Raw genomic sequence first — 16,003 nt, 5'->3', positions numbered from 1 at the left:
AATGCCCTACCCAGGAATTCCAGATGTTTTCCTCTCCCTGAAACTCCCAGAAATGAGCTCCTGCTGGTCCACACCTCCCATGGAGACCGAGGAACCAGAGGAGGGTTGGACTTGCAGACTGGAGGAGGAACACTGCTGAGGATTGGCTTCCTGTGAGCTCGGGCTGGGCAACCTGGGCATGGCTCTGCACATGAAAATTTTGCCTCTGTTTAAACTCTTTGAGGGATGAGTTGAGAAAAAAGCCAGATTCCTGTGGGTGCAAGTGATATTCCTCCCTGCCCTCCCTAATGGCTGCTCAGATAAACTCCAATCTAAAACGACACCAGAAACCTTTTGATGCCTCCTCATGGCCAGCATGGCCAGTTTAGCCCATTTTAGGAGATCCAGCACGAGCAACGGCACAAACACAGGCTGGTAAAATTCTAGCATTTAAGAGTATTAATTTAGCCCGGCACATTAAGTCCACAGATCTTTCTGCCAATTATTTTGGATAATTGCAACTATCACCACAAACAGTTTGAGATGTACAGGATCCGCAATTATCTGTATTACCCCCCCACTGTAAATGAAAGGGATAAGGAGTAGAACCATCAGGGAACGACTTAAAGCTTCTATTTGCTGCTGGGAACATCTGAACCATTTCTCTGACACCTCCAAAAATTGATTAAGGGGAAAGGGGATGGATGAAGGGAGATTTATCTACAAACAGACTGAAAAGAGGGCCTGGGACTGCGGGAAGGTATGATGGAAAAAAGCTGAAGAATGAAATAAAAAGGGAAATAAAGGGGAAATAGTAGAAATTATTAAGTGAAGAAGCCCGACATGGTGGTTCCAGCCTTTTTCACAACCCAATTTAGGCTTTGGCTCTGCTGAAAGGTCCCGGGGGAGGATGCAGACAGCGATGGGCACCCTGCTCTAGGGCCAGCTGGTGCCAGGTCACCCCTGCACCCGCAGCAGGGACATTGCCCACCCAGGGAGGAGCCAGGCAGAGCAGATCCAGCCGGGAATGCCACTAGAGGGCCCCTGGGCCAGCGGAATGCGGCTCACCTTGGGGCTGAGAGCTGGCCAAGCCGTCGGGGTTGAACACCTCCCGTTATCCAGACAGGTGACCTTTCACGGGGTGGCCCTTCTGCAGCCGGGCTGATGGCGATTTCGAGGGGAAAACGCTCCTTGCTCGGGCTCCAGCGCTGCTCTGGAGGTCTCCATCCAGCCCCACATCCAACCCCAGCCTGTTTTACATCTAATAAGTCAAGCACAGCCTGGAGAAGTCTGATTTCCAAGCCAGAGCAGCATCTTGCACCCATTTGAAATGTCCATTTGGAAATTCAGTGTGAATAACACAAACACAAGACAGATGCTGCCACTTACCCAAATGTCTTGGAGGAACAAATGGGAGGCGAATTTGAAAGCAAATGAAGCAACCAGATTGTAGCTCTTAAGTGGACTCTGTGCTACAGCGAGGGGAAAACTTGGCAGGGAGGGACTCAGTGCTCACCACTTTCCTTGATCTACATAAACCATAAGTGCACATGGAGCTGTTCGCTCTGAAGCTGAAGACTTAATCAGAAGCAGGTGAAAAATCCCTTTTTTTGGACCACAGGTTGTGCCTCGACAGGGACAGCTCAGCCCAAAAAGCCACTGCCAGGGGCTGGCTGGGTCAGCAGAGGCCCAGTGGCAGCTGCTCCAGGATGTGCAGCAACAGCAGCAGGTGCACGGGGAGATTTTGGACACAAACCCCTCATTTCACCCAACGCTGCCGCTCGGAGATGCTCCCTGTGAGAGCGGCAGCAGCACCGCGGCACCACTGAAGGTTCGGGAAGGAAACGGGGTGGAAAAGGGGTAAAAAGGTGGAAACGGTGGTTCTGTGTGCGAGCCCCGAGCCACCCAGACACTGAGCATTCACTGGGAGAGCACATTCCGTGCAGCTGGCATTGTGTCAGACTAGACTGGCTTCGTGCAGGAAATACTGAGCACTTGGACGCTCGGAGCGAGGGCTGGGAAGGCGTCCAAGATTGTGCTTCACATCTGCTCCTGCGAAGCCAGTGCGAGCCCTGTTTGAGCGTGTGGGGTAAACAACAGCAGCCCCAGCGAAACACAAGCACCAGCAAACGTGGGGGTGCTCTGGGGGCCCCCAGCCAGAACCTTTGGAAATGGGAGAGGAGCCTCATCCCGGCACAGCCGGCAAGGAGGAGATGCTGAGTGACCACAGCACAGGTCAGCCAGGGAAAGGTGCAACTCAAAGTTCAAATGTCAGCAGTTTGAGTCCTGACATCAATGAAATGCTGGAGTTAATCTGTTTTGCCCACACCATGTCCAGTAGCATACATCTCTCTTCTTAAAAATGGTCTTTTCTTTCAAGCAGTCTGAATTTATTCCTAAGAGAGCAACCCAAAAAAAAGCCAGGGATGCACAATCCCAGCCACCTCCCGACTTTCTGTTGCTTTTCCTCGTCACCTCCATAAAGCACAAGCCCATTAAATGCTTCCATTCCTGTTGTTGGCACCAATAAATCTAAATTTTCAAGCTTGGCAAACCCAGCTAAACAACTGGCATAGAGATAAATGATTCCTCAAAGATAATGTACAACTCTCATTACCCCAGGACTCCTTTTTGCTTTTTTTTATCCATCCCCCCAAATACTGGTTTGAAAGTCCTGGAAAAGCACAGCTTTCTCCCCCAGCAATAAAGGTACCAGTTTTCCCTGTGGATTCTCAGGTTTTTTTCCATAAGGAAATTCCCTGTGATATGGCAGCTTTCATCCAAACTGGGAGCAAACTGGGAGCTGGAAAAATGCAGCCTCCCCAAAGAGCCCAGAGAAGAAACTCCTTAGCAGCCAGCACCCCCTCCAACCACCCAATAAACGGCATTCAGCTCAAACTCTCCAGCACTGCAAGGGAACAGGAGAACAAAGGGATTTGGAGCACGGATTAGATCATTCCAAATGGTCTCAACATTGGTGCTTTGGGGGTTTTCTTTTTTTTTTTTTTCTCCTCCCTCAAGCCGTGTGGCAAAGGCTGGATTTGAACCTTTGAGGACAATGTTTTGACACAAATATTTAAGCTATTTAAAATAAGTAATAACCTTCAGTTACCTTCAAGAGTATTATATTAAAAACAGAGAATGGGATTAAAACAGATTAGCTCCCAACGTTTCTTAATGTGGCAAACAGCATCAATCAGATCATATCAATGCGAGCTGACAGCTCAGGGAAATCCAGAGGAGCAGATTCCCTTAGAAAAATGAGATATTTGATCAATTCTTGTAAATTCTTTTTTCTGAGCTGTTAGAAACTGCATTGACTTCATAAAAATGTAATGACAGCTCAGCCTTTGCTTAGCATAACATCCTGAAAGTGCCTGAGAACATTGAATTAAGGCACCCCGGCAGCGCCGTGTGTGATCGAGGAGTAAATACTGCTGTCAATTCGCTCTCCAAGTGCTGCTGCCCATCGATTTCCTACTCGGGGAAATCAGGGAAATGCCTGCCTTGCAATCCCAGCTCTCCAGCCTGCACTTTAGTGCCTGCAGACAAACTGGTGCAGAGCCCTGGTGGGATCCATCAAGCCACGAGGTGTGAAGTGAGGGGTGAGGCAGCACGAGAGCCAAAGTTTAAGGATGCAGAAATTCCCTTTCACCTGCCCTCACTCTAACCCTCCCCAGGGAAGCTGCTCCATCCCTGGAAGTGTCCAAAGGCATCTTGGGTGGGGCTTGGAGCAACCTGGGGGAGTGGAAGGTGTCCCTGCCCATGGCAGGGGGTGGAAGTGGATGATCTTTAAAGTCCCTTCCAATCCAAACCACTCTGGGATTCTAGGATCCAATCCCCCCGCTTTTCCCAGCTACCCTGTTACCTCTCCCCCACGGGATGTGTCTGCTGGTCCTTAATTTCCCATCCCAGGAAGAACTGGGCAACCACATTGATGCCTTTTCCTTACATTTTGCTGGGACTCCTATAAATGATCCCAGGCAGAATTCCAGTCAGTTTGGGGTTTTTCCCTCATGTTTTGGAGTCATCTGTGCACGCCAACAAAGGAAAAACTACGGCTTATTTGTAAATTAATCACCACAGGGTTAGGTGGGATATTGGGAAGGAATTCCTGGCTGTGAGAGTAGCAAGGCCCTGGCACAGGGCGCCCAGAGCAGCTGTGGCTGCCCCTGGAAGTGTCCAAGGCCAGGTTGGACATTGGGGCTGGGAGCAGCCTGGGATGGTGGAAGGTGTCCCTGCCCAGGGCAGGGAGTAGAATTAGATGGACTTTTCCATCTCTTTCAACCCAAACCAGCCTATCTGCACTTATCCCACGGGGATCAACACCAGCAGGAACCTGGGGCCTGGTGAGAGCAGCCGCTGGAGCAGGGCAGCAGCACCACTGTCACTCGAGGGACCCGGGCTCCATTTGTGCTGCAGATCAAGCCAAGCTCCCACTCTCCAGCACAATCAAATCAAGCATGAACGAAGCAGAGCCTGGTGCTTAAAATGGCATTATCTGAGTGCTCCGTGGGAACCGCCATCCAAATCCCCCTGCATTAACTTGGTGTAATCTTGGAGAAATCTCTTCCCAACTGTTTTGAAATAAATCCTGTTAAATTCTGCAGGGAATTGGCCTTATCTCTGCACACCTGTGTGGGTTTTTTCCTACCTTTTCCCCCGTGCCTGGACAAAAGGGAGCGGGGCTGTGTGTGGCAGTGTGTGTGTGTGTCTGAGAGGAGCTAAAGAGACAATTATCTTCCGCTGAAAATAAACATCATGAAACTATAGATGCCTAATTTTTGCACCTGGAAGATCCTCTTACAGCTATTCACTACTAATCACTCTTAGCTAATAAATGAATAGAATAACTAATGTGATTAGAGTAATTTGCCTATTCATCAGGAATATTAAATGAATTGAATATTTTGTATTTGACTCGTCTCTCGCAGCATTTCCCTGATACTGTAATTAGCCCCTTGTCTGTTCCTGTGGCAAAAACACCACATAGCCTTCGGAACAGGACACTCGGGCTCATTCTGCATCACTGGACAGATGGACACCTGCTTTTATAGCCATACCTTTCATGCTAAAATTAAATAATCCCACTGGAAAAGGCGCTGGACTCATGATGGAAGGAAGTCAGGGCAGAAAAGAAGGATAAAACCCTTGGTTTGGAGCAAGAAAGTACCCAAATAAAGAGATTTCACAGAGCAGCCACTCCTGGTCACGTTGGAGGTCACCCTAAGAGGTGACATCAGAGAGGTGGCAGTGACAGAGGAGCTGCTCTTTGGCTGGAAGCATTGCTTAGGAAGTTGTCCAGGAAATTCTTGGCCACTGTGCCTCTTTTCCCTATTTTCCAGGTGGGAATGTGACAGCTCTCTGAAGACATCCAGGTGAACTCCCAGACCTGTTAATACACGCTGGGATGGTGGCTGTTATATTTAAATCTTGCTGAGGAGTCAGGAGGAAGCTGAACTATGCAAATGATGATATAAAATAACCGGTGGGCAGATATTCAAATAAGGATTTCACTTATATACATAAAGGAAAAAAAAAAATTCAGATCTAGGATGGAGTTTTCCATATCTATACAAGGCTTTTCGAGAGAAGACAGCAAAGATTTAGAAAATTAATGCTGGTTCTTGTCTGCTTCTAGAAAATAATGGAGATATGCAGAACAACAGAGAAAAGATGCATTAATAAAATTGCCAAAGATCATCTGTCACTTCCTCTTGGTAAGAAGCCAAAGCATCTTTTAAAATGCATTTGCACTTAACCAGAATGATATCATAATCTTCCTTAGTCATATCTTTTCCTGCCTTCCTGCTACTCCACAAAGCAGACAGCGAGGTTTGCAGGAGACAAACTCAAAATGCTGCATTAAAATTAAAAAAGGGAGGAGGCTGCACAGAAAAGCTGCACAAACAGAATCACCTTGAGCTGAACCTTGAGCAAGAAATACACAGGGCACGTTCAGAGCAGGGAAGGAAATTAAGGAGGCGAAAACAATGAATTATTGAAGGCTTCAGGGTTCTCCAGTCTGGAGAGCTCTAAAATCAAGATGTCACACAACCCTTTTGCTGTGCTTGGTTGGAGTGATGCAGATATGAGGTGGTTGTAATCTTTGGAAAAGATTGGAGTTAATAATTATGGTTTCATTTGGGTTTCACTGCCTCTCTTTCCCAGCTGACCCCACACAGAACCAAGTCCCCTTTTCACATTTATTTGGGTCTCTTGGTTTTGGGGTTGTGGGGTTGTTTTTTTCTGGGTTTTGGGTGGGTTTTTTTTTTTAATATAGCTGCAAAGAAACCTGGACCTAAAACATATCACTGGAATTCTGCATCAGCCTCCATCCTTATTAATTATGCCATAAATCTCTACCTGAACTCCCAGATGTCCCCATGCTGAAGCAAGATCTGGATTCCTGTTTCAGAGCTGAGCTATTGTGAATCACACACAGCTACCTGGAGAACATCCTTCGAGGCACAGACAAGGCAAAGTCTCTTCTCAATTCTTTCATATCTTGTTACACAACAAAATTTCTTTCCCAGCTACCCACAGCTCCTCACCATTATTTTACTGCCTTCCTACTTAGACCTGGAGTTTTCACTGTGAACCTGAAGCCAGTTTCACAGATTTATTTAGGTATTTTTAACACTCCCCCCGCCCTTAATTTCTCCTTTCAGATTGCTTTCAGACAGCAAGAGTGTAAACCACTTTGATTCCTGGGTTGTTGTGAGAAAAATGCTATATGAATGAATAAGTTACAATAATAATAATACATTACAGTGATAATGATGGATGTGTTTTAAACAAAGCCTCTGGCTGCCAGTGTGGAGGAGCTATGGAAAAATCAAAGATAATCTTGCATGAGGAGAATTGTAATGAGAAAGACCTGGAATATTTTATCTCTGAACTGCTCCTATCTGCTCGCCCCAGATCAGGGCTGTCCCAGTTTGACTTGAAGAGTGTGGCAGGTCTGGAACTAAATTTAGGCCCAGGTGCTCTGCTGCTGTCAGGGAGGGAGTGGTTGGATCCATCCCGGATTCATTCCTGGCCCCGCGGGCTCTGAGCCTCGGCCCCAGCGTGGGGCAGGACCCCGTGGTGCTCAGCACTGCACACACACACACACACAGAGCCCGTTTCATCCTCAAAGCCTCTGCCAGCCAGCCAGATGAAAGCAGAGAAAGAGATTAAAAGCTTCGCCCCAGCCGCCCAACAGGTCACTGGCAGGGCTGGGAAGAGCTCTCCCACTGTCACGCCAGAGTCTCCAGGAGAAACCCGCCCTGACAGTCCTGTCTCACTGCTGGGAAAGGGCAGGTGGACCTTAATACAGCTCATTTCTATAGGAAAATGGGGATATTGGGTCAAACTCGGTGCCTGCAGAATGCTACAGCTCAAACCAACAGGAATGCTCTGAACAAAACCTCCTGGTTTATGTAAAGAATGAGATTTTTATAGGAAGGGCCTCATAATTTATCCTAGTGGGGATACATCCTTTTCAGTTTTATCTCACCAGCTGTTTATCAAAATATCACCTCTAACACAAGCATAAATTGGGCTGGAGTGACAACCCACAATTTCTTTAGGCACGTGCACCTGTACAGTTGTTAAGGAGAGCTCCTCAATCACAGGGATTTTGGAAGTACAACAGAGACACCGAGTCCAAGACAGAAATCTTTTCTACTCCAGTTTCAATCCCAAGGGCTGCCAGACCTCGGGATGCTAAAAAGCTGAGGGATACCCTCTACAAAATATAAGGCAGAATAATGTAATGTGTCCAAATTTCAGCAGCATCCCGAGATCTGGGTGACTGCAAAGCCTCTTCAGCCACACTAAGTATAAGACACAAAGCAGCAGAGCCTTGCAAGCTCCCTAAAATGCTTTGGAGGCTCCACAATCCTCCCCCTCCACCAAGCCCTCAGCCTGTGCAAATCCCTGGCGTGCAAGGCTTGGGCTTGGGGGTCTCTGGGGCTGGGGGGTGGGATTTACTCCTGGCCACTGATTTGAACGTGTGCTGAGCCAACATCCCGATTTCCTGCACTGCCTAAATCTCTCCACCCTCAGGACAGCTCCTAGGACAGACCCTGAGAAAGTAATCTCATGATTTATGAGGTTTTCTAACAATGGCAATAAGCAAGGCAGCGTTTTAAGCAGCTAACTGAATTGGGATGTGGGCTGGCTTTTTTTCTTTTTCCACAGCACAGTGTGGATCTATTTAGCCCTTCCAGCTTGAATTTCAGCCTTTCTTTGCCCATGAGAAAGCCTGGTAAATGGGATTTGGGCTAGGAGCTATAGGGGAGAATATCTTTTAATTAACCAGGAGGGTGGCTCAGGGAAGATGCAGCACTGCCTCTGAGCTGAGTTTCCAGCGAGACAGTCGAGTACAAATTAAAGTAGAGCAGTAAATGCAAATCAAATTCCTGATGGCTCCGATTTACCTGGGCTTGTGGAGGACTGGGACGACTCCGGTGCTGCTCTGCAGGCAGGGCACTGCCCCTCACCCGACCATTTCCACCTGAGCAGCTCAGGTGATGTCAATCCACAAAGATTTTTTTCCCCTGAGCTCAGGGGTGCCCTGTCTCTATTTTCAAGGCAAGGCAATCAAACCTCTCATTACACTGCTGGTAGGGAAATATTTTTCCTGAGAACACAGCGAGTTCCTCCACCCAGAAAGCACAAAGTGGGCACAGATCCTGCCCTTTCTGCATCAGCAGCGTGGCTGGGGGCTCCTGCAGAGCAGGGAGGTCACGCTGAGCACGGCTCCACTGTGACTCCTGTGTCACCTGCAGGACACAGGAGGTGACCAAAAGCAGAGCAGGATTCATACCCACAAGATGTTCAAACTGTGGGGAGGTTGGAACAGAGGCAAACCTTTGAGGAACAGCTGGAAAGACACAAGCTCAGGAAAGGCCAGAGATGGGGCAGCGCAGAGCGCTTCCCAAGCAGCCCTAATGGGAACTCTCACCTTGCTAAAGGCTGAGTGAAGCAAAAACGAGGCACAGCTCCAGGAGAAACCGAACTTCCCCAGTGCCAGCACCCAGGGAATGGCTGTGCCTGCTCCCAGCATGGACACGGGGATGGAGCCGAGCCCAGAGCCTGATCCTGATACCCCCACGACTTCATTCAGTGCTGGCCCACACCCATCCCTCCCTCGCCATCCCTCCCGTGGCCCCATCGTGCTCTCCCTCGCCAAGTCCCGCAGAGTTTCGCTGGACAAGGCCTGTGAGTTAAATATACATTTTATTTGAACAATGTTTCATCTTGTTCCTGTGTGTCTCCGCTGGCGATGAGGCAGTGAGAAGCTGATGAAATTTATTCCTGCTCTTGCTGCCATGCTGTATAAATAAAGGGAAAGGAATAAAATACTTCTCCAACAGGAAGTGTGAAGGCTTTAATGCTTTGTTTAAATATGCAGTTGAGAGACTTTGTTTATCACGCAGCATCTGTATGTGCCCACAGCTGAAATTTGCTCCCTAAAATTAAAAGATCTCGCTTTGAATGCATTTTTTATCTATGTCACACCACCAAACCTGGTGGATTTACCCTTAAATCTATGCTGGGTAAGAATCCCCCCCAAAAAGATGCCCAGGAACAACATGGCCACTGTATTCGTGTATCTCAGGTACTGTGAACTCTGGCTGGCTGCATTTCCCAAGAATAATTGGTGTATACACACACACAGGGAGATTTATATTCCCCTGCATCTCGGGCTATATACAATATGATTTAAATGGCACAGGCACTGGAGAAAGTGGACAGTAAAGCGTACAGTATTTGAAAATAAACATAAAGCAAAACGGTTTGACATCCTATTTCACTTAAAATGTAAATGGTGAACATTCAGGGCATGATTTACAACCTTTTTAAAAGCACAAATGTTTTCTCTTTTTGGCCCCCTCACTCAGATGCCACAAATCAGGAGAATTCTTTGCAGCATCAAGAAATCCCCCGTGGTGGGTTGGCTCCTTTTTGTTGCTATCCTAAGGAACAGACATGGATCCCCCAGATCAGTTTTCCTGCCTCTCTTTTTGTTTTCCCCTCTGGTGTCTTGGACTGGAATGTGTCTGCATTGTGAATTTTAGGCTGTAGGCTCTCAGGGAGAGAAGAGGGAGAGGAAGGGGATGGGATATGTGAGGAGCCTGTTGCTCAAGAGCTCATTATTGCAGCCAGGGTAAACACCTTTCCATGCCCTCAGTCCTGGCTGTACCACTGCTCCCATCACAGTGTGGGGAATCCCTAAATTCCCTGATTTCTGCTGCTGCCTGGAGGTGCTGACACAGGAGAGCATCCAGATGTGCTCACAAGCTCTGCGCACGTCGCTTTTTGGGGGTCCAGCCTAACCTGTCTCTGCTGTATTCCAAAATAGCATCACTTTGTGCTGGTACCATCCCTGCACCTCCCTTCTCCTCACCCACCACCAGCACAGTAAAGATGCGGAAGAGAAACTGCCCTGAGCTGTTCTTCTCCCAGCAGAGCACACGGAAGACACCTGAGAAGCTTTTTCAGGATTGAGCCCCTTTCATTCCCAGATCACAGAACATTCTGAGCTGGATGGGATGCACAAGGTGCAGCTCTTAAGGGAATGGTCCACATCAGCTGGGCAAGAGCTGACTGGAGTTCCAGCTCCAACACACAAAACCCAAAGAACCAACAGTGTCTTGTGCCCCTGAGTCATCATCTACTGACCCCCACAAGGCACAAATCCATGAAACCTGATCTCCAGGAGACCTTCCTGCATGGAGAGGAGGAGTAGACAGCCCCACCAAAGTGGTCCTTGTGCAGCTCCATGGCACCAGCACATTCCAGTCTCAAACCACGGCCACACCACAGGGATACCCCAAAAACACTTCCCAGCACCTCCTGTCCCTTTCCCAAGGCACTGGGATGCAGGATGCTGCTCTGAGCATCTGTTCTGGGTGCAGGGCTGGGTCACAGAGGACTCTGCACGACCTGAGCACGCCCTGGAGCCTCCGCCCTCCTCCCGGCCCTACAGCAGAGCCAGCCCCGAGTTTCCAGCCGCACCATCCAGCCCTTAAATCTTTAATAACCTTTCTTTTCTTTACTCAGAGCACACGAGTGTGAGCACATCTTCCCAGATCAAACCGAATCCTTAATTTAAGCAGCTGTTAATAAGGGTTAAATCTGCCGGCTGCGGTGGCCCCTCCGCTCCCTCTTCCCTGCTCTCACAATCAATGGAGCGGGAAGCCTGAAGGGTGTCCATTTTGAAAGCCATAATGAATCATTTTTCCTTAGCAAATCTGGCAAACTTCAATCCTGGTTCCTGCAGCCTCCCTTTCACATGTCCAAGCCCTCTGTGACACATCAAATTTAATGAGACTGCACAGACCTCAAATAAGGCACTGTAGCACTGCTGGGATACTTTATTAAGGAGGATCAGACAGAATGTGTTTGCTGTTTAAGGGCCTTTAAAGGCAAATTACACTTCTTTTTGGGGGGATGAGAGCCTCCCATTTTTGTTCAGTCTCTGGCCCTCCTCAAACACATCCTGCAGGCCAATTCAAACACAGAGTTAAGGTTTCTGCAAACAGGGAAAGCAGCAGAATTGGCAGCGAGGGCTGAGGGACCAGAGAGGCTCGATTGAAGGTTGTGGGGTAGGACACAGACAAAGGAACGTGTTATTTCACAAAATAATAATAATAATAATAATAATAATAATAATCTGCCTCTGACAAGCTGTGCGAGGGAACACCCCACCCTGCTAGCAGGTGCTGCCCTGGTAGGTCCAGAGAAAGGCCAAATTAACCCTCTCTGGCTGGTGGTGAGGTGGGAAAAACTTTCTAGAAAGATCATAAAATCCTAGAGTGGTTTGGGTTGGAAGGGACCTTAAAGCCCATCCAGTCCCAGCCCTCAAGAGGGATGATGTGAGATATGTGCTGAGCCATCCTTGGGGAAAAGCTGGGGCAGCCCTTGAAGAATGGGGAAAATGAACCCTTATTTTTATTGCAATATCCATATAAATAAATACAACCCCCGGAAGCAGGTAGAGTGCAGCTTTGCACACTCCAGGTTTTGGGGCAAGGGAGGCTCTTTGGTTTTGCTTGGTCTGCTCGTGGACGCTGTAACAGGTTCAAGATGAAATCCTGGATGACTTCAGGAGTTTTTTCCAGCCATAACCAGCTAAGGTTATGTCCTTGCAGACTTTTTTCCCTCAGAAAATCCCATTCTGTGCGAGGACTCGGCGCTGTCACTTTTGCTGGAGACTGCAGCAGACTCGTGGCTTAGCAACCTCCTGCTTAATTCAGAGCATCTCTTTTGAGATCATCGTGTTCAGCTTCTCTGTGTCCACCTCTGGCCACGTCCAGCTCTAAAAAGAGCTGTAATTTATTTCAGCCAGTGCCCAGGCTGCTGGACAAGGCAGTAGAAAGCCAAAACGAGTCTCTCAGCCTATGGATTCCAACTTAATTGGGGTTTATAGGGAAATATAAAAATTGGACTGGCTTCCAGAGAGCTCTCAAGGGTGCCTAAGGAAGAAAGTCTGTGTCTCAGAAGATTTTTTTGAGACTAGAGGAAAATGATAACATTTTTACCTTGTTGGAGTGAGGACCCAGCCTTCCAAAAAGTGCAGTAAGAAATAAAATCCTTTAAACATCAGAAATGCTTTGGTTGCAGGATAAACCCAGAGATGTTTCCTGTGCCAGGAGAACTGAGGCAGAATCTGTGAGAGGTTTAATTTGACTTTTCTTCTCCATCTTTGGCTGTCTGAGAAGGTTTGGGGCTCTGCACGGCAAACACAGTGGCCATTTGGATCCAGGTCACATTTTCTCTGAAGCACCTGCATTTGGAATCACAGGAAGAGTGTGGTTAATGGATCAGTTTAATGACATCAGTTCTGATCCATCTCTAATTAAGGGCTCTGCCAGGAATACAGTCAAGCAATTCTAATGGCCCAGAGGAAAAATTGTGAAGTCAGGTAGTGAAATTTGCTTATTAGACAAAATGGGAAGAAGGAGTGCAGGGGCACAGAAATCAATATGAAAGCACACGGAGAGAGCCCAGCTAATGAAGTTCAGTGCTCAGAAGTGGAATTACAAAACCCTGCCCTGCTAACAGCCTCGAGGATGTTCACCTGGAAAAGGTCCAGTTTACGTGAACTTCTAAACAATTTGTTGCATGCTCCAGCTTCCTCAGCTGGAGGATTTCACCACTTCTGGGTTTGTGTGTCTCTCAGTGCTTTTAGAGACAGCTCCATGTCTCCTTCTAGAGCCAGTTCCCTTCCAGTGGTGCCTGTGGTGGGATATTCCCAGGATTTATAGCCAGGATGGTGACAAGACTCTTGAGGATGGAGAAAGGTAGGGTCACACCTGTAGCCTGGAAACTTCTTGGATAAATGCCATAATGGCCCCCAGTAAATCCCAATAAACGTTATGACACAAGTATCCCTGGAAAATTATTCACCTGTGGCCTTTTTATCCAAGGAACTTTTCAGTCTGTTCCCACCACAGCCATTCCGGTGGAAGGTGTCCCTGCCCATGGCAGAGGGCTGGAATGAAAGGATCTTTAAGGTCCTTCCCAACCCAAACCATTCTGGGATTCTGTGATTAGCACAGAGGAGATGCATGTAAAAAACAAAAAGCCAGAGAGAAACGCTGATTCTGCCAAAAAATTAAAACCTATTTATTCTGTGGTTATCTACAGAGTGCTGGGGAGGGAAATATTTATAGGTGGGATAGTTACAGCTCCAAACCCTTCACTTGCAGGCTGGTAGAAGAGGAACAAACCAGACTCTTAGGTTTTTGGTTTGATTGGTTTTTTTGGGGGAGTTTTCATATTTTTAGGGGGAAAAGTTAGCTGAAGTTTATGAGCTTGAGCTGTGGAGCAGAGCCTTTTGTGTCTCGCTAGCCCACATAATTGCACTCCCCCCTCCTCTCACCCGGTGGCAAAGGAATGTAGGTGGAATGTCTTTACACGGAGAGCGGCTCACGCAGGGACTGCACAATGAGGGGAAGAAACAGGAGCCAATCTAAGTAAAGGATCAGGCAAGGAAAATAATATTGGGCTGTCTGCTACCACGTCTAACCCCGTGAAATGCCTCCATGAATCCCCTGCTTCCTTCTGTCTTAAAATGTCCTCCTCCATCCCAAAGGTTCAGGGCACATATCTTGTTACAGTCTCCTTTCTAACACTTCGCTTTTCCCCCTCTCCTTTCATCCTGCTGCCGCAGATATATTTACTGGCAACGGAAAAAATCAATAAAGGAGAAGGAAATGACTTGGCAGCCTTCCGAAGTGTTAAAATAATTCTCATCTAATTGAGCCCCATTGTTTTTAAACAATATTGCCAGCGGTGCAGCTCAGGAGCTTGGCCTCGATTTTCAGAAGCAACTGGTGATTTGGGGTGGTTCTGACTTTTTGGGGTGGCCTTAAAGGGACCAGTTTGGCACAGCCACGTGGGAAACATGGAGGCCCCTCCATCACACTCCTGAATTTATCTGTCCCTCGAGGGATCCCACCCCACAAGTTTCATTTGGGGGCATATTTGAGCACAGCAGCCCTAAGAAAGGCTGGACATCCCATAAACTATCCCAGCTGCCTCTCACCAGAGAAAACTGGGAATGATATTAGCAACCAACAGCCTGAACCAGGTGCATTCCAATCTGTCAATTCCTCGTGTGAGTTATTGCTACTTAAATACAGACTTTCTGTCCCAGCAGTGAAATATTCTGGCACGTGCTGTGCAAGAACATAGAGATCTGACCTTCACACTGAGCTGCTCCTTGTAAGCTGGAATCTCTCCTGGAATTCCGATTTTCCCACATTTTGTGGTGTATTTTGGAAAATCAGAAGAAGGAGGACTCGAAACGTTGAGATGCCCAAAGATCCTCTCTGTTCCCACACAAAATATTTCCTCCACAGCTCCAATTAAAACCCAAAGAACTTCATTTCTATTTAGACTTTTAAAAAAAAAGTGGTTTTGCTATACAAAAACGGAAGTGAAAAGTCATTTCCAAATGGAAAATTGGAGCATTTAATTTGGAAGAAGATGGGAAGCACATCTCCACTTCAGGAATGCTCAGTCTTGAGTTGAATCAGAGTCAGTAAGTTGGGGTTTGTTCCAAAAAAAAGGCTTTTCTCAGGGAGGCAGAAGCTTAAATGAAAAGCGTCCCTTTATCAATATTTTGGCAGCTAAATGTTTAGAAATTAAGTGTTCTCTGCTTCCACTTCATTGCAGGAGAACACGATCCCACTTCTCACACCTGGAAAATACCACGATTTGCCTTTTTTTTCCAAGATATCTCCCTCTGGCACCCATGGAAACAGCAATTAGTGCTGTCACTGCTGGGCTTTGCTGAGTTAAACACCCACTATCACCTGGAGCCCCAATTTGAAGCTCATTTAGGTACCAAGTGACCAGCGTGGGGAGTGCCTGCGTTTTTCCCAATCTCTGATTTTCCTGGAATGTGTCTTTGGCAGGACTGGGTCTGGCTGAGTGGAGCTACACGTGGAAGGACACTTTTTGTGGGCTGAGCTTGTGACAACAAGGCTCTTCCCACTGCCTCCCCTGCTGCCTTTGGTGTGTGGACATCCTGCACCCCAGGAGACAGCCCTTTGTAGACCTAGAGATCCCTTTTTGGACCCCAAGATGCCCTCTTAGCCCCAGAGATGCCCTTTCAGACCTAAAGAACCCTTTTTAGACCCAGAGATCCCCTTTTTAGACCTAAAGACTCCCTTTTAGAACTAGAGATCCTCTTTTTAATCTAGAGATCCCATTAAGACCCAGAGATCCCCTTTTAGACCTAGAGATCCCTTTTAGACCAAGAAATTCCCTATTTAGACCTAGAGATCCCCATTTTAGGCCTAGAAATCCCCTTTCAGACCTAGAATTCCCGTTTCAGACCCAGAGATCCCCTTTTAGACCTAGGGATCCCTCTTTAAACACTTGCACATAAATCCCATCCCCTCCAAGAGCATTTTTATCCAAGACGCATCGACACCAACAATCAGGAAATTATTCTGATGGAAAAACCCACTCCTAAAGTCCAGGTGTGTCCATGCCCAGAGCCCTCAGCACGCTCCAG

The 16,003-nt window shown here is 47.5% G+C and overlaps 1 protein-coding gene across 2 annotated transcripts in view; it reads right to left on the bottom strand.

Annotated features, from left to right (window-relative positions):
- LOC108447688 overlaps positions 1-16,003 on the bottom strand; it is an 89,969-nt gene that overhangs the window by 71,988 nt on the left and 1,978 nt on the right. For both annotated transcript variants that reach the window (XR_001863349.1, XM_017738470.1), the window contains exon 2: positions 12,516-12,760. Coding sequence is in view for 1 of the 2 variants with exons in the window: in XM_017738470.1 (XP_017593959.1) it covers positions 12,516-12,760 (245 nt within the window). In the remaining variant the exon portion in view is untranslated. The remainder of the gene's footprint in view (positions 1-12,515; positions 12,761-16,003) is intronic.

The sequence above is a fragment of the Corvus brachyrhynchos genome, unplaced genomic scaffold (assembly GCF_000691975.1).
Source record: "Corvus brachyrhynchos isolate BGI_N302 unplaced genomic scaffold, ASM69197v1 scaffold46, whole genome shotgun sequence".
Taxonomy (NCBI): domain Eukaryota; kingdom Metazoa; phylum Chordata; class Aves; order Passeriformes; family Corvidae; genus Corvus; species Corvus brachyrhynchos.
The sequence above is the reverse complement of the archived record's forward strand: the minus strand, read 5'-3'. Positions and strand labels throughout refer to the sequence as shown.